This window comes from Pygocentrus nattereri, chromosome 2 (genome assembly GCF_015220715.1).
Source record: "Pygocentrus nattereri isolate fPygNat1 chromosome 2, fPygNat1.pri, whole genome shotgun sequence".
NCBI classification, from domain to species: domain Eukaryota; kingdom Metazoa; phylum Chordata; class Actinopteri; order Characiformes; family Serrasalmidae; genus Pygocentrus; species Pygocentrus nattereri.
In genome coordinates this window covers 4,999,022-5,025,637 of record NC_051212.1, presented here as the reverse complement: position 1 = coordinate 5,025,637, position 26,616 = coordinate 4,999,022, and the positions used below count along the sequence as shown (strand labels likewise).

At 41.3% G+C, this 26,616-nt stretch overlaps 1 protein-coding gene across 2 annotated transcripts in view; it reads left to right on the top strand.

Moving 5' to 3' along the window:
• dnajb6b (DnaJ heat shock protein family (Hsp40) member B6b) overlaps positions 1 to 2,863 on the top strand; it is a 75,449-nt gene extending 72,586 nt beyond the window's left edge. For both annotated transcript variants that reach the window (XM_017686302.2, XM_017686303.2), the window contains exon 10: positions 2,486 to 2,863. In XM_017686302.2, coding sequence (XP_017541791.1) covers positions 2,486 to 2,586 — 101 coding nt within the window. In that variant the 3' untranslated portion in view covers positions 2,587 to 2,863. The remainder of the gene's footprint in view (positions 1 to 2,485) is intronic.
• Positions 2,864 to 26,616: the final 23,753 nt, after the last annotated feature.

Genomic DNA, 26,616 nt, shown 5'->3' with positions numbered 1-26,616 from the left:
TTTTAATGCACCGTCGCTGTTTATTCACTGATTTCAGCATATTGGGGGGGAAATAATGCATACTATATGGTCCACTCTGTCTGTGGAGGACATGGTAACATATTCACACTTAGAAGATCAAGAACAACATGCAGTTTAATGGGGGACGTTCAACTTTGGCATATGATCAGCTGACGTTTGCTAAAATCCATTCATAATTATGGCAAATTTAATATGGATATAAAATGTGGATACTTTACCAACGAAATGAGAAACACCTGCATGCATTTGTGCCTTTAGGATTGTTTAGATTTTTGTATGCTAAGTGGGGTCAAAGGGGAAGGGTATCCCTGTGGGTGTCTGCTGACCTGCAGGTGTGAAAACAAGTCTTGTGTTTAAACCATATGACACTCATACATATGGTAATGAGGCGTGAGGTCTGGTTAGCGTATAATCTGAAGGTCACTAAAGGTGCTTAAACGCCGTTTTCTTGGGGGGGCAGTGCAGTCATTCATGGCGGTCTGAGGGCCAAAACGCCAAGTTATGTTTGCACACATTGCAGTATGTGCCTATGCAAAAGTTTGGGTACCCCCCGCTCGAATCCCGTTTTGCTGATTTTCTATGTGAAAATAGGTTCACACCTCCTTTACAGAGAGCGCACTCAAATGTCAGTCAATCGATCTGCCAGTCGGCCTTTATTTTGACTCAGAAGTACGTCGAAGGTGCCACTCATTTTCAGTGTAGGTGAGAATTTCCAACATTTAAAAGGGTTGAAAAACAAATGAAAATGGAATTGGCTCAGGTTAAACTAAAACGGACAAAACTACACAAAGATATTAACAACTAAACCGAACAAGATCAATGGCAAAAGAGTTGAGATTTGAATTAGAAGGAAAAACCTAAAAAACGAAACCACGATAATTCATTATTAACATTTCGACACAAACGGATAATCAGGCAAACTAAAATTTAGAAGTCAAATAAAAGGATTATAAAAGGTACTAAAACTAAATCAATAAAAAATTAATAAAGTTGAGATAAAATAAGCAAAATAAAATAAAGCAAAAATGTTATTGACACTTTTCTGTAAATTTAAGTGCACAATTATTATTTATTTGAAGAGTTTAACATCTTGGCAAAAAGTAAACCATCCATCCATCCATCATCTTCCGCTTCTCCGGGGTTCGGGTCGCGGGGGCTGCACCCTGAGCAATGAGGCCCAGACCTCCCTTTCCCCAGCCACTTCCACCAGCTCTCCAAGGGGGATTCCGAGGCGCTCCCAGGCCAGCTGGGCGATATAGTCACGCCAGCGTGTCCTGGGTCTTCCCCGGGGTCAAAAAGTAAACCATTAAATATAAAAGGTGCCATCATTTTTGCACGTTTTTTTATTTGCCATATATTATATTTGACCCCCCCCCCCCCGGTTTGTTAAATTCAAATAAACAGTAATTGTGTACTAAACGTACAGAAGTGTGTCTCTGTGGAGGATGTGTGGCTTATTTACACTCGGAAACCCAACAGCAGCATAGAAAACAGTGATGTGTTGATTTAATGTTAGAGTCTTAATCATAACAATCAGTCAGTGAGGTCTTTGTTCATGTTGCTCGTGCATCAGTTATGATCTCTTCTGGAGTTTCACTAACAAATGTGCTCAGTAAATGAGATCTCAGCTGGTGAAAACATATGATCTAATATCTCTATCTGTCTAATATTTCTCATTGTCATTATTATGTTGTAAGAATGGAATAATCTGAGTTTACTCGTTTCTATAATGTGCTATTTTACTGCTTGAAACAGCAAATTAATCTAGTGAAGGTGATGCATTCACTAGATAAAGTGATGTAACACAGGTAAAAATAAAAAAGTTGGAAATGGTTAAATAATCTGTGTTCCTACAACAATCTTCTAATGTGAAATATGAAATACATTTATTTATTTACGCCATTTGGCTGACGCTCTTATCCAGAGCGACTTACAATTTGATTATTGTTACACAGGGAGGCCAAGGCGGTGTTGGGAGTCTTGCCCAAGGACTCTTATTGGTGTAGTGTAGGGTGCTTGCCCAGGTGGGGATTGAACCCCAGTCTACAGTGTAGAAGGCAGAGCTGTTAACCACTAGTTCCCTGCAGTGAAACACCCACATACATGCACACTAGTGAACACACCCACTAGGGGGCAGTGAGCACACTTGCCCGGAGCAGTGGGCAAAGATAAGTTAAGATGTTTTTAATTCCTAAAAAGGCATTTTTTGCAGCAACAGACTTACAAATTCCACAAGACCCATAAAAACTAAGAGAATAAAGAACACAAGAACATAAATTATACTGCAATATAATAATAATAATATAGTTATTAATAATATATAATATATTATAATATAATGCAATATAATAAATAAGTAACGTTCAGTGTTGCATTGATTTCATGCTGTGAGGGCTTTTTTTTTGGAAGTTTAAAGAAACTCAGTGACATAACAGTGTAAATCTTGGCTTGTGTCCTTGTGTAGGCCTCTTCGACAACAGAAGAAAGAAGCTGTGGCTGAAGGAGGCGGACTCCAAAAAGAAACGCGCTCCCCGCTTGGCTCCTCGGATCGGAGCCTGGTTCTGAGGAGCCATCACGACTCGGCAAAAGTGAAAACGCACGACTGAGCACCTTTATGTTTTAGCGAAACCCAGAGCATCTGTGGATTATAAACCCATACGCACATCTCCGGTATATGTCCTCCTAGCCATATCATGCGACCTGCTCGCCAGACTTATTGCTGCTCCTGGACATTTGAAGCCCCCAAATTTATCCAGTAGAAATGCATTTACTGTGTTGGATCCATGCATTTGTGTAACTATAAAAGCCCCCCTGTACACGACAAGGGATCGGTAACGATCAAGGAGCTGTACGTCGTGTTTCTTTGCGGGAATTCCGGTGATTCTTGCTGGTGCGCTTGTTGTGCCGTCCTCTACGGCTACGTTCATTCGTCAATCTTCACCCAAACCATGGGACTTTTTCAGTTGTTTATCAGTAAAAGGGAAAAATGGTCAATAAGTCTTTCCATGCCAACTTAATGAGGGCCTGTACGGTCATGTGTAGAATTTCCAACAAAGCAAAAAATTCCAGCAAACGTGTTAATTTTCCCGCGGCAACTGTGCAAAACGTCAGACCTGTGGTCTGATTAGTTTTTCAGTTATGATTTTTTTCATATCGCTTCTTGAATGTTGAGTTTGCTGCTTCCAGAATGACTGAACTGAGCTGAAATATTAAGAGTATAAATACAACTCAGTCATATTTCAATCATTTGTTACATTATGTTGCTTGCATTTTATGTCAGGTTATGCAATATTCCATTTTGTACACTTTTGTTCAGTTTTCAAGATGATTTAGAAAATTATACTGGACTAAAAATGAAATAGATATTTATGTTTTCTGACAAAAGCCAATAAACAAACAAACCAACAAACAAACAAGTAAACAAATCTGTTGTAGGCACTAATTGACATGAAATGGGCCGATTTACAGTTAAACATTATTCACATTGGAGTATTAGTATTAGTACTCAGCCAACCGTTTCCAGTTTAGTCGTTCTGTGAGGAGAAGCTATTGGGTATCAAGCAAAATGTCATTTAAAATCTAATCATCCAAATTTTAAAAAATGCATAACTAAAAAAATCATCGGAGCACAATTTTGAAGTTTCGCACTCTTGTAGGAATTCCTTTGGAGATTTTTCTGGATTTTTTTTGTGATGTGACTGGGCTGGAGCCAGGCCCTAGAGCTGGTGTGGAAAGACCGTAATATGGACACTGATTGGCTCAAAACAGGAATAAACCGTTTAAATGTGTGATGCGCTTAAATTCAGAATGAGCCAATCATCACTAACCTAAAGAAACTGATTTCAAAACACTTCTATTATTTGTAAATATAGAAAAATAGTAGTTTCTTGAAAAGATGGGAAGGTTGTCTCTGCCGTCAGCTTGGAGTGACCTGATCAGTTTATGCTTATGTCCCATAAATGGCTTTAAAAGTGATGTGTCGCAGCTTTTAAGATGATGTGGACTGAACCTGACCCACAGGAGGAGATGCAGATTGTTTATTAATAACTGCTGCCAAAAATGCAGCATTCAGAAGGTGATATACACATAAACAAACATCTCAGCACATGAAACAATCTTCAAACTAGTCTGTATGTGTCATGTTTTGAGGTTGTGTAAAGCTTCTTATACAGCTGAGATTATTGGAAGCTCATTATACGATTATTTGTATTATTATACAAATTTCTAGGCATTTTCATTGAAATAATATTAGTAAGTCAAATATCTCACAACCCTGGCAGATCAATTTTGCTTGTTTTAAGCATATTTCTTACAAAAAGCCACAATATCTGCCAGTGCTGTGAGATAATTTGCCTAAATTTAATTTAAAAAAATAAATAAATAAGATTTAAGTAAAATTACTTTAAAACAAGCAAAGCGAAATGTCTGGAAACACGTCATAATCAGTCAGTAGCCCAATAATAAGGTTTCAGACACTCGAATGCAAAGCATATATAGTCTACACACTTTTAAAAAATGCTTCTTCAAAGGTTCTTTAGTTCTGTTTAGGCCCACGAGTTCTATTTAGAACCATTTTATGCGTAAATTTCATAGTGAAATGGTTCTTCGGACTGGTGGAGAATGTGCTGTAAACACTGAAAGGGTTCTGCTATTGTGCACAAGCTTGCAACCATGGAAAAACCCTTTTTGCCGCTGTACAGAACCACCTCCATCAACCGTCAATGAAGCCGTTTAAGCGATGGTTCTAAATAGCGCAGAACCTTTAAAGAAGCATCTTTTTTCAAATGCGTAGATTTACGAGAATTTCACTTGTCGAGGTTTGTAAAATGATTTTTGAAATGATTGATCCAAAAAAAGCGACTGACTGATGGACAGAAGGAAAAGAGAGGGGGCGAGGCGGAGGAGGGGTCAGGGGCTGATGGCAGGAGCACGAAGAAAACGAGGAGAAAAGACGAGAGGAGGAACCGCTGAATTATTTATCTGCCAACGCGAGAGAACAAGTTGTCGCTACTCGGTCATTAGACACCAGCTTAAGCACTGTATCAATATTTAAGGCGGTTTTCCAGCGACAGCCAGCCGGTTCATATCCCAGGGCCTGGTGCTCGCTGAATTCTGCATGTGTTATTTACAAAACAAAGCAGTGAGGAGACACAAATATGACTCAAAAGCAATTATCTGGTACAAAATCAGTGTAGAACACTTGGGATTAACATTAAGACCCTTATTAGTCCCACAACGGGGAAATTCCACCTCCGCATTTAACCCATCCGTGCACCACATACACACTAGTGAGCACACTTACCCGCAGCGGTGGGCAGCCCTATCCACGGCGCCCGGAGAGCAGTAGGGGGTTAGGTGTCTTGCTCAAGGACACCTCAGTCATGGACTGTTGGCTCTGGGGATCGAACCGGCAACCTTCCGGTCACGAGGCTGGTTCCCCAACCTCCAGCCACGTGACGAGTAACGCTGAGTAACGTGGTTTAGGTCACCTCTGATCACAAGATATTCAGCTTGCAGGTAAAAGCTTTCAGACAGGACGTCTGGACTCCCGACCTCGTTACGTCACCGTGTCCAACTGCAGACAGACATCTCTCATGTAACGCCCTGCTATGCACCTGTAAGAACGTCTGAGTTATCAAATACCCGAAGCCGTCTGAATGGTTTGGCTGTTCTGCCTGTTTCGGTCTGTTTGTGTTATTCCTGTGTTTGGAAAATCGGTAAAAATATGTTTTTCTTTTTCTTTTGTAAAAGCTCTAATAAATGTTCGAGGAAATGTTTCTGTAATACTTCGTCCTGTGAGTTTGGTCTACTGAGACTGGTTTGACAAAGTGGACTCAAATAAAGAAATAAATAAACGCAGGAACTGAAATGAGGAAGAAAGGAATTCACTTTCTTCTAATTAGGTAGTTCAGATGTATATTATATTACATTATATATATATATATATATATATATATATATATATATATATATTCCATTTTGACAAGGTTTTGTTCAGACAACAAAGATATATGACCAAAAGTATGTGGGCACCCCTCCTAAGTATTGAGTTCAGGTCTTTCAGCCACACCTATTACTGACAGGTGTATAAAATCAAGCACATAGCCTTGCAGTCTCCATAGACAAACATGGGCAGTAGAGGGTCAAACTGAAGAGCTCAGCACTATCATAGGATGTCACCTCTGCAACAAGGCAGTTGGCGAAGTTGCTGTCCTGCTAGATCTGCCCCTGTCAACTGTAAGTGCTATTATTGTGAAATTGAAGCATCTAGGAGCAACAACAGCTCAGCCATGAAGCAGTAACACAAACTCACAGAGTGCGGCTGCATTGTAGCACTTAAAACGCCCTGTCCTCTGTTGCATCCCTCACTACAGAGTTCCAGGCTGCCTCTGGAGGCAACATCTGCATTGGGCATGGGAAGCTACATGAAATGTGTTTCCGTGGCTGAGCAGCAGCACACAAGCCTATGATCATCATGCTCAATGCCAAGCATCGGATGGAGGGGTGTAAAGCGCTGCCACTGGACTGATGGATGAATCTGGATTTGGTGGTTGCCACCAGAGTACTACCTACCGGAACACATAGTGCCAACAGTAAAGTTTGGTGGAGGAGGGATGATGGGCTGGGGCTGTTTTTGAGGCCTCTTAGCTCCAGTGAAGGGTGATGTTAAAGCTACAGCACACAAAGACATTTTACACAGTTAAATGCTTCCAGTTCTGTGTCAGCAGTTTGGGGAAGATCCTGTCCTGTTCCAGCATGACCGAGCCCTTGTGCACAAAGCAGCTCCATAAAGACATGGTGTGACGAGTTTAGTGTGGAGTCCAGTGTCCAGTGGCCTGTGCAAAGACCTTACCTCAACCCCACTGAGCACCTTTGGGATGAACTGGAACAGCAAGCCAGACCCTCTCGTCCAACATCAGTGTCTGACCTCACAAATGCTCCTTTGACTGAATGAACACACATTCCTACAGACACTGTCCAAACATTTGTGGAAAGCGTCCCAGAAGAATCGAGACAGTGAAAGCTTGTTGTAATAATATACTTGTTGCAAGTCATTGCAACATCTAGAGAAATGGCCTTAGTCCATTGGCAGATGATCTTCATTTGCTTCTTCTTACTGAAAGAAGCTGAAACAACTGTGTTCCTCTAACTGTGTTCTTCAAACCTACATATCCACAACCTTCCTGTGATTTTCTACTGTGTTTATGCTTTTTTTGGATGGTAAATAGCCTTGGATGGTATAGAGTTTACTGCACAATCACAGCCAAGTTAAGTAGTTTTAAACAACTTTCTTGGCTGGAAGTTGGTCATAGAGACTCTAATGACATGAAAAAGTGAACTGTGCCAAAAAACAACAAACAAAAAAAAAACAACAATAAAAAAGCACAGGCACTAGAAATCTCTAAAGAAAGAATTGTTTGGAAGAACTCCATGACGTTCCTTCCAATACTGTGATCTCTGATCTCAGGACTGACATGAAGAAACAAAATCTGCTTTAAAAAACCAAATCACAGGAGCTCCTATGAGTAAGAAAGACCCCGAGAACACTTACTTATTCGGGCTCACAGGTTTCCACGTCGATTTTTTGGTCCTCTCTTAAATTCCTCCCTCTCTAATTGGAGCAGAAAAGAGTAACTGTCACTTTCCCACCAAACTAAACCCCAATCCCTCCCGATATCCCTGAATATCCCAGAATGCAGCGGTGGTACAGGCACGATTTCCATGCGTCTGAAGCCACAGTGTGTGTGTGGTGGTGGGGGGTAATATTGTATTATTCATTGCGACGTATGCGTGCATGACCTGCAGAGTAATTTGGGCCTTGTGTTGGTTGGCTGGAGTCTCAGAGGGTTTAATTAGCCACCAGAGCGGCCACAGCACTGCAAACTCACCTCCTCACCGTCGCTTTCAATTTACAAACCACCTCAGCACGGACTCATTTCACATCCTGATGGGAAGGAATGGAACACTCTCATTTTTCCAGACGGAGGATGGGAAATGTCATCCAGCCGTGGATCTTTTTGGATGATTCCAAGCTTCATGTTTTCAGGTTTCACCACAACAGTCATGGAGGGTCTGTTGAAAGTGTTGCACAGTCCTAGTGTTGGCAGTATTCATGTGATTTTGGCAGTGGTGGATGAAGTACACAAACCATGTGCTGGAGTTAAAGTCGAGACCCCCAAGGTAAAATATTCCTCCAGTAAAAGTAGAAGTTCCTCCCTTTAGACCTCCACTTGAGTAAAAGTACTAAAGTATTTCCCTTCAAATGTACTTAAGTATAAAGTAAAAGTACTAAAAGAGTAATTCTGGCTCTGATGTCCTGTTATCATTTTTATAACCAGACTGGCTTCATGAACTCATTTCAGGTGAAAGTCCTCCAGCGTCTCTCTTGGTAAACCAGTCTTTTAATAGAACGTCATTAATTAGTGACGCTGACGTCTATTAAAATGATCAGAAGCACAAAACACTGAAGGTAAACAGTTTCCATCAGGGAGAACCGAGTGGCTCTGAAATCACTTTTTACACACAAGCAAAGTTTCAGTTTCAGATTTATTTACAACTTAGTTCCAAGTTTAAGTTGAATAAAAACTGGCTTTAAACTCAGGATCACAGATGAGCTCCTTTACTATGTTGATCTGTAGGCGTCTGTTCATAAACATAAACCAGCCCAAACTCATTTACTATAAAATGAAATGGTGTTTGTAGAAATTCAGAAAAAAGCCGCGTCAGTCTCGACTGCATATGTGGACATATTTCTATATTGAGCTCTATTTACACAAAGTTAGGTTAGTTCATCATTTATGTTGAATAGACTCTCCCAAAGTTTTACGCTGCTGCGCTGACGTTGAATCGCGTGCTGCACTGGGTCGGTATGACCAACAGGTCAAAACCAGCTCTAAACAAAGTGACCGCTGGGCCCTGATTGGTGCTCTGGCTTTGCGCTTCTTTCGTTTTGACATGTTACGTTTTATACACACAGAAACCAAAAGGAACGACAGATTTCTCAAAATGTTGGAGGAAAAAGTCGGATATTAGACTCTGAAATGTAGTGGAGTGAAAGGAAAAAGTCGCCCAGTAACGGAGAAACTTCAGTACAGATACACCAAAAATACTAAAGTACAGAAACTAATTACATTTACTCAGTTACTCAGTTACTCAGTTACTCAGTTACTGTCCATCACTGGATTTCGGTTATAATCATTGAACGTAGCTGTTGAGCTTACAGTGCCCATCATTAGCACTATCACTTAAGGGCACCATAACTAAGCCAACTCAATGAATGTTTTCTAGTTATTGCTAACACATAGTAAGACAAAAAATACAGTATATGTCACAACAGCTCTACTGAGACTAATCTAGAGGAATGATTCTTTTATTCAGCGCTGTCCAATACAGGTTAAATCTACTATAGATAGTTAGGCTAATTTAGTAACTCTTTTCTAGCTAATGCTAAAGGATAGCAAGAAATAATATTCCACAGTCGACTGTCAGTGGGATTATAACAAAGTGGAAGCGATTGGGAACGACAGCAACTCAGCCACGAAGTGGTCGGCCACGTAAAATGACAGAGCGGTCAGCGGATGCTGAGGGGCATAGTGCGCAGAGGTCACCGACTTTCTGCAGAGTCAATCACTACAGACCTCCAAACTTCATGTGGCCTTCAGATCAGCTCAAGAACAGCGTAGAGAGCTTCATGGAATGGGTTTCCATGGCCGAGCAGCTGCATCCAAGCCTTACATCACCAAGCACAATGCAAAGCGTGGAATGCAGTGGAGTAAAGTGCCGCCACTGGACTCTAGAGCAGTGGAGACGTGTTCTCTGGAGTGACCAATCACGCTTCTCCATCTAGAAATCCGATGGACGAGTCTGGGTTTGACAGTTGCCAGGAGACGGTACTTGTCTGACTGCATTGTACCAAGTGTAAAGTTTGGTGGAGGGGGGATCATGGTGTGGGGTTGTTTTTCAGGAGTTGGGCTCGGCCCCTTAGTTCCAGTGAAAGGAACTCTTAAAGCTTCAGCACCAAGAGATTTTGGACAATTTCACACTCCCAACTTTGTGGGAACAGTTTGGGGACGGCCCCTTCCTGTTCCAACATGACTGAGCACCAGTGCACAAAGCAGGTCCATAAAGACACGGATGAGCCAGTTTGGTGTGGAAGAACTTGACCGGCCTGCACAGAGTCCTGACCTCAACCCCATAGAACACCTTTGGGATGAATTAGAGTGGAGACTGTGAGCCAGGCCTTCTCGTCCAACATCAGTGTCTGACCTCACAAATGTGCTTCTGGAAGAACGGCCAAAAATTCCCATAAACACTCCTAACCCTTGTGGAAAGCCTTCCCATAAGAGCTGAAGCTGTTATAGCTGCAAAGGGTGGGCCAACATCATATTAAACCCTATGGATTAAGAATGGGACGTCACTCAAGTTCATATGAGTGTGAAGCCAGACGAGCGAATACTTTTGGAAATATAGCGTAGGCTAACTCTGTGACTGTTCACTCCTCAATGCTAAAGCACATTTTTTATGAGGGGAAAGCGGTTTGGATAACGAGACTGCGTGTAAAATGTGGGACACAGGTTGAAACGACTTTTTTGTTAAATAAATGAACCAAATTAGACTGTAACATCAACTAAATATGAAATCTGAAATCTGTGTTCCACCTTTTTACCCCGCATTAAACCCTGTTCTTCACTTTTGGTGAAAATAGTTTTAAAACAAAGTTACATACTTTCAGTTTATTTTACCAGAAGATTCAATTTGGTTATAAGAACCATTAGTTAAAATTTCTAATACAAGAAAAATAGAACTTTTTTGTTGTTGAGAAAGAAATGCTTTGAAGTTATACATGTAAACAAAAGAAAACTTATTATTACTTATTTACAGAGTATTTCATAATGATCTGTATTTATGGCTACAAAATAACTCATTGAATGTGCAGTGTTTGCTATCAGTTAGAGCTTTATTCCTTTAGAATCAGAGCTAGTAAGTTAGTTTTTATTACAGTTCCATGTGCTCAAGTTAGAACCTACTACTGCTGGACAAAACTGTTCCGAATCATTTTTTTTCTGATGTTCTTGGTGTCAGCAATTGGTTCTACAAAGGTTTCTTTGAAAAATGCAGTAGAAGAACCATTTCTGGTTCCCTGTAGAACTTTTGAACGGCTGGTTCACTGGAGAACCAGTTTTGCAAATGTGATTTGTGACTGTTTCAAAGCTTTCATTGGTTTAAAGATCCTTCACTTGAAAAATGGAATCTTGGCAAATTAATTGATCAATAATTCTAGAAAACATTTCTAATATTTCTCATCATGAGCTTATTGTAAGCTTTTTAGAAGATGGTTTAACTTATTCTCAGACATTTTTTACTTATCTTAAGTAATTTTATCAAGTAAAATTCTGCTTGTTTCGAGAATATTTCATAAAATAAATTATTTTATCTTGCGCACATTATTCTCTTTTTGCTTTAAATTATTAGTGTTTATTCTTTTACATAAATGGTTGCAACTGTAATAACTGCAATTTACCTCTGGGATCAATATTCTGTTATTCTTAAAATCACTTAAGTACAAAGTGTCTAGAAATAAGTTCAATAATCTTGTATTAAGATTCCAAGAATCTCACAATTAGAAATATATATTGACTCAAGGTCATTTCGCTTTGCCAAGACATCATTTTCTTGTGTGCAACGATTTAAAGGTTCTCCCTAGAACCTTCACACTATGTGGACAAATTGCACTACAGATCCGTGCTACGATCCCTAACTTGGCCAAGTTAATGATTGTTTTCTCACTAACGTTAAGCAGAGAACCCTCGTGCTAGGTGGAGGTTCTTTGAGTGATGCCATAAAAGAACAACTTCTGTGTAAAGTTTGTAGAACCTCCACATAGCATAAAGGTTCTGTGATATGGGTTCTTTCTAGAACCTTTACCTTATGTTGAGGTTTGAAACTTTACACATCTCATGCCACTCATTAAGACAAATGGTTTTCTAAGGAAGCATCGAAAGGTTTAGGGAACAAGACGTGGTTCTCCTGAAGAACTGCTCCAAGAACCTTTTCTGGCACCTTTATTTTAAAAGTATATTTCAAATGATAAAGGAACCGAGGTTCTCACGGACGCATCCTGTGACATGCAATCTCTTAAAAAGATGTGGTTCAGTGGTTCTTTAGTAAAGACAGGGCTTCTATACAGGTCCATGAATGCTCAAAGAACCATTTGCGTGATTAAATGGTTCTTTGCATGCTGAAATGGTTCCTCAGATTGTGACCCCAAAAAGGGTTGTTCTTGCTTGACATCGCAACAATAGCAGAACGCTTTTCAGTGCCATATATAACCCTTTTGAAGAGACAAAAGTCTGAAGAACCATTGCAGGAACCATGCAAAGAACCCTGTAAGTGTGCAAATGGTTCATTGAGTGTTAATGGTTCTATATAGAACCACATTCTTTACCAAGAAACCCTTGAAGAACCATCTTTTTATGAGTGTATAATAACTTGAATGCATGATACTGCATGTAGAGCCATACGGTTGGTTTGACTGCTTATCTGTGAGCAGTCTTAGATGTCAGGTAGCCACTAGGTGGGGCTGTTTGTCAGTGCTCTGTGCCGTATTGGACTGATCTCACAGGAGAACGTGGGGAACCCTGATCTGGGGTCAGGCGTTGAACCCATAGAGCCGCAGTCAACCGTTAACACCCAGAAAGCAAAGCTTTATCAGGTGCAAAGCAGACGCTGATAACATTTATTACTGCTAGTTCTGCTACAGCTGCTCCAATACAGCCCCATTCAGAGTCAGTGGGGTTTCAGTATCACGTAGGAGAGGCTGAGGGTCTGATTAAGAGCAGGAACCTAAAACAGCCCACCTGTAAACATCCGGGGCTGGAGTTTTCACTTTAGTCTAAACCATAAACATCTCCATGTTTGATATTTGACTGTTTTTCACGACGGCAGTTCTGGTAATGGCTTCTTTCCTGCATTATGTTGCCTTGTTTTTGTTTACGTTGTTTATTCGAACGTGGCCTATCCATTAAGATGAAAGCCTAATTTTTTATGAGAGCCCACTCTGCATAAAAAGACACACACCTACAGAACACACCTCGGCTGCATTAAGCCCACGCAACACACACTTACACAGTACATTGTGTGTTCCGTGTGTAAAAAATGAAACCCTGTAAAAAGTCTTGGGAGGTGATGATCAACGCAGTCTTTTCATCCTATTTCGGCTCACTTTGGAAGCCAGTTCTCAGCAGACTGAGAAAACAATTGTGAAAAGCAGATTCCTCACTCTCTGTTTCTGGCAACTGTGAAACGTGATGCGAGATGTGAAAATTTTGATTTAGAATCTCGAAATGAATGAGTTGTTTTCAGAAAATCATTATTTAGATTTCTCAGAAAGGAAAGTGTAATAGGGTCGTTCTACAGATACGTCCGTTTTTGTGTCTCTAGTGTTTACAGACACTTGTTTACATATACGGCATTTGGCTGACGCTCTTATCCAGAGCGACTTACAATTCGATCATTTTATGCAGGTAGGCAAAGATGTTAGGTGTCTTGCCCAAGGACCCTTATTGGTATAGTGTAGGGTGTTTACCCAGGTGGGGATTGAACCCCAGTCTACAGTGTAGAAGGCAGAGGTGTTACCCACTACACTAACCAGCCACCAGTTTATTGTTGTGAAATGCACTGTTATCTGTGCTGCACTTGTATGTTAGGCTGCCTATTTTGCGTGTTTACTCCTATATGGTCGTGTTTGTCACACCTGTTACTTCTCCTGTATGAGCTGGGTCTAATCTTGGCATCAGCCCAGCTATAAAACTGTGTCAGTCCAACGTCTCATGGGCTGGCTGGGTGTCTGGTACAGGCTGACTCCCTGGAGCAGAGGGTTTGGGTTCTTCTCACTTGTTAGTGTTAAAATTTATTTCCATTTTAAAATGATAACGATAAGTTATTTTAACAGTTACACCTTCTTGAGCTTCGGCTTGGCGATATTGGTTTTTAAATCGATAATCTAGATTTGGAAGCATCAGAAGAGCTCGTCCCCGCAGTCATGTGTAAAGGCTGAGGGTCATATTTTGAAGAAGAAAAACACATTTTTTGGCAATTTTAACTGCAACAATCCACACATGACCATGAAACATATGATTTAAATGGCATAAAGAAAACAAAAGCCAAATAAACATAAAATATACATGAAAGTTGTGGTCCCCAGGAGTCGTGTCACTGGTGTTACTGCGTAACAAAAAAGGAGTCTTGTTTTGTAATCAAAGTCACACCGATGACATCTGATGAGGTAATTGTGAAAAATTTGAACACAAATGGAATAAATGACATATTTCAGTGGAAGTTCCATGACTGACAGCATGTGGTTTGATGCTGTGTAGCAGTCGTTTTTTTTAATGCATTTCTCCATTAAAAATGTCTCTGGTGTTACCTTTCTTAATGTGTAACACCAGTGACGATCAGTAACACCAGTGACTCCTATGGACAGATAGAAAAGTGGACGTTTCTGTAAAATGACCCAATAACCATGATACTTCAAGGCATTTCCATGGTGCACAATATGCATCATGATATTAATCTTTTAGTTGGAACATACAAAACCCATATTTCTTAAAAGTCGTGATACATTTAAAAATATCAAAAGTCTGCGAATACATAGTTTTTACTGAGCGTGTCACAGACTGCACTGCACAGTCCAGTTAGACAGGCCTAATGATGCTGTCGTTCTAATGGCATATGCAGTTAGTCATTGTTCTTTATCTGCTGATGATATGTTCAAAAAAGCAAATTACCCTGCAGTATATGAGGATAACGTCATATTGCCCACCCCTAAGCCATATTATCCAAAATAATGAATTACTGCCTCACTATATTGGTTCAGTGCCTCAGAATGATAACAGGACAAAATAATGAGTTTTCATGTACTGAGAAAGATGTCTCACAAATAACAAGTGATCATTTTGAGATATTAAGACAAGTGAAAGCACAAGGTCAGTGTTTCTAATAAAGTGGCCAGTGAGTGGAAGCACAGGGTCAGTGTTTCTAATAAAGTGGCCAGTGAGTTGAAGCACAGGGTCAGTGTTTCTAATAAAGTGGCCAGTGAGTGGAAGTACAGGGTCGGTGTTTCTAATAAAGTGGCCAGTGAGTGGAAGTACAGGGTCGGTGTTTCTAATAAAGTGGCCAGTTAGTGGAAGTACAGGGTCGGTGTTTCTAATAAAGTGGCCAGTGAGTGGAAGTACAGGGTCGGTGTTTCTAATAAAGTGGCCAGTGAGTGGAAGTACAGGGTCGGTGTTTCTAATAAAGTGGCCAGTGAGTGGAAGTACAGGGTCGGTGTTTCTAATAAAGTGGCCAGTGAGTGGAAGTACAGGGTCGGTGTTTCTAATAAAGTGGCCAGTGAGTGGAAGTACAGGGTCGGTGTTTCTAATAAAGTGGCCAGTTAGTGGAAGTACAGGGTCGGTGTTTCTAATAAAGTGGCCAGTGAGTGGAAGTACAGGGTCGGTGTTTCTAATAAAGTGGCCAGTGAGTGGAAGTACAGGGTCGGTGTTTCTAATAAAGTGGCCAGTGAGTGGAAGTACAGGGTCGGTGTTTCTAATAAAGTGGCCAGTGAGTGGAAGCACAAGTAGAATTAGTAAATGTATCTTAGGAAATGAGTGAGAACAGAACTAATCGGTGAGCGCTGTGCCTGGAAAAGTGTCCGTCTAACTTCTTACCGCTCACTTTGGATTCGTGCTTTTAGAAATGCGCTCAGAAATGAAACGAGGGTTTGGCCAGCAGCCGTCTGCTGCCCACTCACAGGTGGAACAGGTGAAGTATGAAAAGCAGGACGGCCGTGAGTCATACAGCAACAACCACTGCCCTACAGGCTGTACCGAAACGAGAGAGGGAGAGAGAGAGAGAGAGAGAGAGAAAACAGTCTGCCCTCTCTCTCTACCCACGCATCGGCCTGTCTCAGGTAAACAATGCTCTAACACAAAGCTCTTTGGTGAGCTCTCTCTCTCTCTCTCTCTCTATCTCTCTCTCTCTTCTCTCTATTTCTCTTTTCTCTATTTCTCTTTCTCTCTTTCATCCCTTTACCCCCTCCTCCTCCTTACACACACTTTTTTTCTTGTTCTGTTCTTTCCGCTCTTCTCATTCTTCTCTCTCCTTTTTTCTTTCTGTGCTCCCTTTTCATCCCCTATCTATCTATCTATCTATCTATCTATCTATCTATCTATCTATCTATCTATCTATCTATCTATCTATCTGTCTATCTGTCTGTCTGTCTGTCTGTCTGTCTGTCTGTCTAAGCTATCTAGCTTACTGTTCCCTCTCCTTTTGTCATTCTCTCTCTCTCTCTCTCTCTCTCTCTCTCTCTCTGTCAAGTCAGATGTCTTGTACCAGACCTGTAGACCTCTCTCTTGTCTTGCGGCTGCTCTTCCCTCCATCCTCTCCCTCCTCCTGTTCCTCTGGCTGGATCCTCCGCTCCGTTCAGGACTCGCAGGTTTGTAGAGTTTGTTCAGTCTGACCTGTAACACCTCCTTCAGGAATTACAGCAGCATCACCGCCGCCGCCTCAGGCCCCGCTCGCCTATCACTGACCTACAGCAGCACAGCGAACGTCTCTCTCTGATTACAATCAGGCAGCACCATCACTGTCCAGTTGTCTTGTGTGTTATGACATTCTGCTGTGGCTTTGAAATGCCTAATAAAATGAGAGTAAATAACTGCAGAAGAACAAACTGTTTATTTCATTTATCAACAGATTTCAACAGAAATCATATTTTACAGAAAATCACACAGAAGCCTCAACAACCACACATAATCTCAGCTGTGTGAGGGTCAGTGAGTCTCTTCACCTTCATTCCAGCCGTTCTCTTCAGGAGACTCACTTTCAGCTCCTCAAAGAACCTGCAGACAGGCCTCCAAAGCTCAGTCTGAGAAGCTGGTTGATGATTTTCTGAATCAAACCCACTCAGTGGTGTTGAGGTCTGGACTCTGGAAAGGTTTGATGTGTCCGTCTCCTTTTCTCCGTGAGGTTCTTCTTGATCAGCTGCACGTCCTTTCAGACCCACAGTGCTGAGTGGTCTTCTCACAGTGGAAGGATGGACAGAAACACCTGTGGATGTTTTCAGATCTGAAGCAGCTTGATCTTCTACTCTCTCTCAGAGTTCAAAGCTTTCAGTGCTGTTTATCTGATGGGGGCAGTTTTGGTGTCGACCAGGTCTTCCAGGTGGTTGTTAGGAGCCACATTTTCTCTGGAGCTTTTCATCAGTTTTTGAACTGCAGTTTTGGAAGCTCTTCTTTCTTTTTTGATGTTTTTTTCCTTATGAAGGTGGATTATCTTATGTCTAAACTCCTCAGGAGACCAAAGTAGGTGTTTCTAATAAAGTGGCCAGTGAGTGATTTGAACTACCACACTTGTTCCTTTTGCTACTGTTGGAAGTGATTTATCCACTTGATCCCTGCATGAAGTAAAACAAACAGCAGCCTTCATTATTCTGAGTGTTTGAATTGGGCTTTTTAATTACGTCCGTTTAGCTCAGACTCAAACATGAAAAACAATCCATAAGCGAAGTGTGATTACATCAGCTGTTAACTGTAACTGCTTTCTGAATACAACTGTGTGGTTGGTTTTGATTTGCTTTCGTGTTGCGTTACCAGTTCAGCTCTTAATATGTACAAATCAAGAAAACTGCTCGTGAATTTTCTCACTCAAAATCAGCTCTATGCTTTTTTTCAGATCGTATTTGATCTGAATATTTTTCTCTGCTGCCTGGTTCAGTGTGTTATTTACTTTAAGAAAAAAACAAGATCGCGGAACAGAGCAATCATGAAGCAGTGTATAACAGAGTCACTGGGATTGTTCCATGCATGAATATTAATAGTAGTAGTAAATTTTTTAGTGATCCTGCTGAACGTGAGCGCAGTTCTTGCAAATGAAGTGTTCAGGATTCTTCTGATAATTCTATTCGTTTCTTAATTCTGATTCACTGCATCTACAGCCAGTTGCATCTGGTAGCAGTAGGGCTATCAGCAAAGCCCATGATCCCATGATGGTGAATGCAATGAGCCGTCTAACATCCACGCTGCACTTGACCTTCTGTTCTAACTCCAGGCCAGCATTTGTTTACCTGTCGGCTATCGCTCATGACAACATGTGGTACGGTGTCCTCATTGCCTGCAATGCCAGCTCACCAACTGCGCTTGCGCGTCCATGCTGAAGCCATCGATGGTTTCGTTTTCGCAGACACTGCCATTGTGCCTCATCATGCCACCTCTGCGATCAAGTCTCGCTGGGTCATTTTCTCCTTGTAGCCTTGCAGGATGGCCCGCCATCATGGCCTTTCACTGGGCTCTGCCTCTCTCATTGCACATAATTCTTCAGATCACTGGGATGGTGATATCCCACTTCTGACACCACTGTTGCTGTCTGGCCATGATTTCCAAACAAAAAGTGCTTTTTATTGAACACCAGGGCAAATGGGTGCTTGGTTTTATACACATGTGGCCATGACAGTGATTGGAACACCTGAATTCAATGATTTGGATGGGTGAGTGGATACTTTTGGCAATTTAGTGAGTAAACTAAAGCAACAACAACATAAACCACAATAAACAGTCCTTTTTAGGAGGGCAGTTGCCTACCATTAGCCTCCACCTGCTTCTGCTTGAATGGCCATGCCTTGTAGTGCTAGCCAGTACTCTGTTGCTACAATATGTCATCTTGTAGCATCTCATCTCCTCATCCACTGATTGGAGGTTAATAATTGATTGTTATGTCTGTTTCCAATTTTCAGATTCTGAAAAGATGGCAAAAACAGCAGGGGGTGGTGGTCTCGTAAAGCCATGCTTCAAAGTTGTGGAAGTTGAAGAACCTCATAAGTCCAAATAAACACAAATTAGTTAGCTAGCTATTTGTATAGGTACCTGTGTAAGTTTTTCTGTCAGTCTTGTGAAACTTGCCGCCTTTCAGCTGTGTGTTTGTGTGTGTGTAGCCATATGTTTCTGTGAGAGATGAAAGAGAAGTTACAAGCCTGTCCAGAATTAATCCAATGTCCGAATCACTTGGTGACGCCAACGGACATAGATCCTAACCGATGTTCCAGGGTTTGTGCTTGTTCTCAGTTAACATATTTCCTCCACTGGTTTTAAGCCTACAGCCCGGGACACTCAAATCCATGATGCTGGCATTTCCAAGGATGCAAACAAGAATAAAAATAGAAAAGGGGAAAGACACTTGTCTGCAAAACTGTTCTCAAACGCAGTATAGAAATCTTATAATTCAGCTGATACATACCATAAAAACCAAAGGTCTTCCCAGTGTGAGGACGTCTACAAGTGAGAGCAGCAACAACAAACTCAGTGTGTCCCAATTCAGGGGCTGCATCCTTCGGAGGACGCAGACTATGAAGGCATGCCTTTCGAAGGCTATGTAGACCCGCGAAGGCTGAACTGAAATGAGATGGTCTGCTCTACGGCAGATTTCCCATTCGTGTCACAGCCCTCACTGCTGCGCCACGAACCGCCACTCCTGTCAAGTTATTTTAACGTTCTTTAAAGACGAAGCGAGAAACTTCGATTTTAATTGTTTTCTAATTTATTTTTTTATTTATTAGAGCTGGAGATGCTTCTCTCTGTCGGCTCTTTGCGCCCTAAAAGAAAACGAAATTTTTGCATGAGTTTGTATCATAACATTTGTATCGTTCAAATCGGTTCAAACCCGATACATTCATTTAAACGTGAACTCCTCAGCCCCCATTCGCTCCTCTGCTGACGTAACCATATTTGTGAATCTTTGCCAGCGCGTAGTGAACCTCAGGATATGCTGGCTGGCAAAGGATGCACCAGTAGGATCCTTGGTTGTCGAGGACACATTTCTCGGTTGCATATGAAGGAGCCTTCGGAACGGGACAGCCGAGTCGCGCCACTGTGACACAAACAGCCTTGAAATGCTGCCTCAGATGGATGCAGCCCCTGAACTGAGACAAACAGACTGTTTTTAGTCGTGGTCTAACTCACAGTAACTTTGTTCTTCTTTTATGTTAATGCCTGGTAGTACAGCTCCCTGTAGTGGTGGGGGTAAATCCAAATCCCATAGAACACAGCACCTAAGTAAGCATGGGGATGGTTGAAGATTGCTATTGGGATGTAAAGAGTATTTCAAGAAATCTAACAAAAAGTCTTTCTAAAATAAAACACCTACTCTCCTAAGATAAAACACCTACAGCTTTAATGTTGGTGAACTTGTTAGATCTTTTACCTAAAACGCCTAAAAATTCATTTTTATTAAAACAGCTAACAATAGAAATGGAAGAATCAAACAGAACTGTTTAGGAATTGTTCCTAGTTAGGATGCCTCTGTAATTCTCTTGACTTATCTGCAGTTAGGAAATTCAGTCCAAGTTTTCATGGTGACTAAACAGATTTCAGAGCCAGGGTGTTTCTGTAATACAGCTCCAGATTTAAAGAACACCTTATAAATATGCTACGGGTTGTATGAAGCTGTCATGAGCCAGGTGTACTTTGAGACCTCTGGTCTGGAAGGACCAGGCAGAGCCAAGAAAACATGAAGCAACTCAGAGTATCAATAATGAAGGGAAGCAGGAAACAACCTGCAACAAGATGAAGAATAGCTCACAGTTCGAGATGTATTGCAGCAGCCTTCTGCTCCACTGGAGCTAAAAGCAATAAGTAAAGTGGTTTAATCAAAAATCCTGTTGTAGACTGAACCGCAGCAGCTTTGCCAGCTGTTTTAAGGTGCACATGCCTTAAACTTCATTAGATATTTTTTAAAGCAATTCTCCAAAAGAAACGACAAGAGCTCTTGTGTTTTAGTTCCTTAATGGGATTATTGGTGTTCCCGTTGTCCCGTAATGGAACAAGTCCTGTTTGTTTGTGTTGAGTGGCTGCTGGTTAAGGTGCTCACGCAGAAAGCAACGACGACTCGCCACCTCACGCAGGGTTGGCTCGATTGGAGGCAAGGTGATTTATGAATGGGTTTAATACAGTAATTAGTTTGCCGTTTGTCAGAGTCTGCAGGGAAGCTAAACTCTGAGGCTATAGTGCTTATTCTAAATCACAGCCCACTGTTTTCTTACACACAGAGAGAAAAGCAGTCAGATTGAAATGGTAGATGCAGTAATTGGTGTCATAAAGTTCTGAACTGTTGATCACAAAGATAAACAAGGCTACTTGCCCAAATATCCTGGAGTTCCCTTTGGTCGTGCTTTAGGCTGGCAAACCTCTGGGGAGTTGGATTTGGAAGTGGGTGTGTTTCACACTAGAAGCGTTTATTTAATATTGTAAAATTGATGTAGAATAAGACACAGGGAAGGCCTCGATTCCACCACAATAAGGGTAGCAACATCCAACACCCCACATGACCGACATCTAGCTGGCATGAGCACTGCTTGTGTGTGCTGTGGCCTCCACTCTGGGTGACTGACCTGAACTGGACCAGGGTCATCTTAAAGCCATTTGATGCACTTCTCTTGTTGTGTCTGAGCACAGCTGTCTGCGGTATGGATATTGGCGGGCCTCTGATGGCAAGCTCAGACCTGCCGTCTACCTGCACTCAACCCACAGCAACTGGTCACTGCTGAACACTCAGCTGGCATCCATTTCTCTGCTGGCCCAGGCTCATGGTGCCACCCGGTACTGTGGCCTACCCTTTCCACAATGCCAGCTCACCAACCTCTCCAGTGATGCTTCAATACTGAGGCCTCCAATGGTTTCACTTTTACTGGTATCCCACTGGTGTCATCGTGCCTCGCTGTGCCATGTCCAGCTCTCTCACTACATGTCTTAAAACTCTTTGTACTGCAGTTCTACTCCAGACCCATTTCTGACACCACTGTAGCATCGGATAGAGTAAGTCCCAGGGGAGGCGACGATTCCACCACTCTTTATTAAACACCAGGCAGAATGGCACATACACACCACTGAATTCATGGGGGAGGGTACTACTAGCCACAGGCTCTACCTGAATGGTAGATCAATCTCCAACACAAAATAACATAAACACATACTCATACCTCTAGGCTAACAAAGAGCAACATAAACAATATTTAAGTCCCTTTTCCTCAGGGTATGTACCTCAGCATGGCCACGCCTCATGAGTATCTAGTGGCCAGTGCTGGCCAGTAGTGGGTCACTACAATACATTACCTTTTAGTTGAAAATATTTATCCAACAATTACAGTCATGTGCAAAGGTGTTATTGATTATACATTTTTACACAGAAAAAAATCCTGGAATTTTCAGTCCACCTTCTTTAGAGTTTAACATACTGCAAAAAGAAAAATATAACAGATTATCATAATTTTTTCCCATTATGTTAAATCAAGCAATTAAACAGTAATTGTGTATAGAAGTGTGATCTCTGTAGAGGAAGTGTTTCCTTTTTTCACTTAGAAAATCATCGAAACATGGAATTTGATCCAGATCAACCAAACTTTTGTATATAACTGTATAACAAAATCTTCCTACCAACGTTATTCACTTATAACTAAGGACCAATTTCCCAGAAGCGGATTATTGTTAGGACTGAAGGTGAGTTTATACAGTGGAATCCAAAGGACTGACAGTGCATTGAAACTCTTGTATTTTTTCATTAAATCCTGCAGATTAATAAGAACATTTCATAAATGTGGAAAATAAAAAAATAAAGTTATGACAGTTAAAATGGAAAAATATTGAAATTAAATTTTGCACTTTTTCTATGTAACTTTTCAAATTGAACATTTTTAAACTGACTGTTGAGGCTTTCATACAACAGGACCAGATTTTGTTTTGTCTTCTCTCTTCTACTGAAGCTCATGTTCACATGACTTATCAGAGGCTTTTGCACAATATATGAAGTCCATGCAGCTCTAGGACGTGCCATCATTAAAAGGGGGACGCACCACCAAATACCTTAATAAAGAAATTCTGACGTCCATCTAAAAGTTCAATGGTTCTACATTTCGCTCAAAACATCATATAATTTCTAACCAGAAACTTCATGTTACATTTTCACCAGTGGTCTCTTTTGGACCCCACTGAATATATTTTCTCTTGAGTTGCGAGTTTTATGTCCTTCAGTTTCACTCTTTATCCTGTTGTGACGTTGACTCATGGCAGATACCTCATCATTATTGGAAACTCCTTAAATGACCAGGGTCCATCGGCTGGCCCAAAGTTTTATTGCAGACTTCTAATAATGAGAACAGCTCAGCCAGTTTACATTTAAGTCCCTGTAGTTACTGAATGATAAGCCCAAGTTAATAGCCTGGGATTATATATAAGGGGCTGAATTACAACTTTGTGGTAACCACCAGCTGTGGGAGTGAAATTTAGTTTAATTCATTTAATTCGGCCCACCCACAAATTCATTGTGCCCATCCTAAATGGCAGTCCTGGCACCTCTGATGCTAACAAGCCTATAGTTTGGCTCAGTGTTTCTAAAACCTTTTGAGGGATGAAGAATCACAACAGTAGCTGCGCATTTGCGAGTGATGAACAGTGTCGGTGGTGTTTTCTGTCTGGTTTTTTAGGTTTTATATGTCGAGTTGTTTATATTGAGATTTTTCTTGGTACATCACCATAGACTGTCATATGACTGTGTGTAAAAGAGATGTCTGATTCTCAAAAATATTGGCGGATCCAATCTAGATGCGCCGTGTTCTGGCATTAGGTAGGTCCTGTCCCCACTCATCATTGAGACTAAACACCAATGATTTCCAGTGTTGTTAGTGACATACCCTATGTCTCCAAAAGTATCCAGACACCTCTTTTTATTAGGGGATTCAGCTGTGGAATTAATAGATTCATGTGCTCCCACTGCTGCCAATAGGAGTTCAGTGGCACTCACGCAACTTGTGTAAGCTTTATAGAAAAGCACTGACAATAGAATGAGACATTCTGGAGTGGCTGCGTCTGAGCGGCTGAAGTCACCCTGCCCAATGTAAAGCGTCAAGAGCTATAAAGCACCGGGCCATGGAGCAGTGGAACTGCGTTCTCTGGAGCGATGGAGCTCCATCCAGTACCTTTGAGATGAGCTGGAGTGGCTTTTGTAATGCAGAACTGATCATCCAACACCAGTACCTGACCTCTGTACTGCTCTTGTGGCTCAATGCAATGAAATACCTCACCGCAATGTTATAAGATCTAGTGTAAAGCCTTCCCACAAGAGGAGAAGCTGTTACTGCAGCGAAGTGAGAATAAAGTCCCTTGAATAACCTTGATTTCAGACGAAGAGCAGGTGTCCACGAACGTTTGGACATACAATGTACAGTGGAGCTGCTAGTGTAGGAGTGACAAAGAGATGATAAACCATAACCGAGATCATATCATTTTTCAGCGAGGTCGTTGATTTTGCTCATTTCCAGACGTGACCAATGAATTTGACCGTGTAACTTCTTTTAGCCTAACAAGACAAAGGCTAGTGCTCTTCATGGTTCTAGCATTATTGACAGGTTCTCTGCTTTTGATCGAGCTTTGAAAGGTTTCGTCAGAATGGAAGTGGAAGATCTAGCTGTAATAGTCACGGCTCACCTCTAATTCTGAAGAATCCACATCCTTAGTTGGGAAACCGCATGGACGACTTCAAGGGCTGAGGGTGTGTGGAGCTGAGAACAACACTCTGCTGCTCTTCTGTGAGGAATACTCTGATTTTGGCACCTGGTTTGACAGCATGGCATTGACATTTGCTTCAGCCATGTAACCACCCAGCTCAAATCTCAGACACCCAGGAGAATTGGACAGCAGCTGCTGCTTCACCTACACAGAGTCTGAGAACAGGACAGACTGAGGCAGGCCTTGAAGATCCCGTCAACCATCCAGAGGAGCAGTTCATGCCATTGGGTAGGACACAAATACCACCTACGCTTGAGTTCCCCACCTCCAGACCTGTGCTGCAAGGCTTAGTGTTTTGAGAATAGGCCTTGGCAAAAGCAGTTACAGTAAGCCATGGTACAGCATGCTAAACAAACAATGCTACACTGTTATTGCTGTTGTTTTCCCAGTATATATGTTTCCCTCTTTAAATGACACCAAGCAATATAGTGACAGACACTCGCTGGAAGGAATAACTGACTTAACTTCCCATTATCTCAAGGTCTGATGTAGGAGCAGGGCTCACTTTTTCACCCTTAAAGAAAGTTTCACTTTAAAATCAGATGTACACAGTATACGCCCTTAAAACGAGGGTATTAAAAGGGGTTCTTTGGGCTTTGATGCCACTGAAGAACCTGTGGTTCTCAAAGTGGTCCTCAGAGAGTCCTATACGGTCTATATTTTTCCTTTGTGTACCTTAATGTGTTGCAATTTTATTTACAATATTATTTATTTTTAATGCTACTACTACCACTAATAATAATAATAATAAAAATCAACATTATTTATTTATAATATTTACATATGATTACAAGGATTAAGTTATGATAGATATCTGTTTGAACCCAAGACAGTAACAGAGACAGTAATAAGCTAAATATATCCAAAATCATTTATAGGGTGTCTGTCCCAAACCATAACACTTCAATTTACATTTGTGAAAATAATATAGAAATATATAAATAGAAAATAATCTGATGTATCATAAAATACAGTAAAAAAACAACTTTATTTTGATTTATATTAATATAGAAAAATGCTGTTCCATGTTTTTATGTCACTACCCAAAACAAAGAGTTTTGGTATATGGGCGGAGCCTTGTTTTAGCCACACCCCTGCATTTTAGAGCAGGAAGTGAGACTGCATCCCTGACCCTTATGGCCACATGGCTAAATCACATCCCTAAAGTCTGAAATGTATATTCAACTCTTTTAACCAATTCAGTAGAACAATCCACATAATATCAGTATTCATCATATCAGGTTTGTAAATTATTATAGAATTTATACTATATATGTTGGTTGGCTAGTGTAGAGGGTAACACCTCTGCCTTCTACACTGTAGACTGGGGTTCAATCCCCCACCAGGGCAGCACCCTACACTATACCAATAAGGGTCCTTGGGCAAGACTCCTAACACCACCTTCGCCTACCTGTGTAAAAGGATCAAATTGTAAGTTGCTTTGGATAAGAGCGTCAGCCAAATGCCATAAATATACATTTAAAAAAACAGCGCAATAAAAAATGCTTGATTATAAAATGGGAAAAATTCTTAAACAACTTTTAACAACCAAGATAGATTCTTTAAGCAACTAAACTGTTTTCCTGTGAATCAGTGACACAGCAGGCAGGTCTGCAGAGCTCAGTACTCTTTCTGCATTACTGACATAGCAGCTCTCAGATGTGAATCATGTGACAGCAGCGGCAAGAACAGCAAAAACAACAAGGAGGCACCAGAATGAAAAAGCTACTGAAGGAGGATGAGGACATATCCGAGCAGGTGAGCAGTGACAAACACTGACCTTAACTGACTTAGTCTGCAGCATATTGGCTGTGATTGTCTTATGTTTAAGATAAAAGCTTTCACCCATTTTCATTTCATCACCGGTGGTCCACCCTGGTTATGCCGGTGTTGAAGTTTGGCGTGGGCTGGTCTGCATCGCATAAGGTCTGTAAATGAGTCCCGCTCTGGCCCGGCTAGTAGTCCAATCTCTCTTCCTCTCACTGTAGTTTAGCCTAATCTTGCTCTC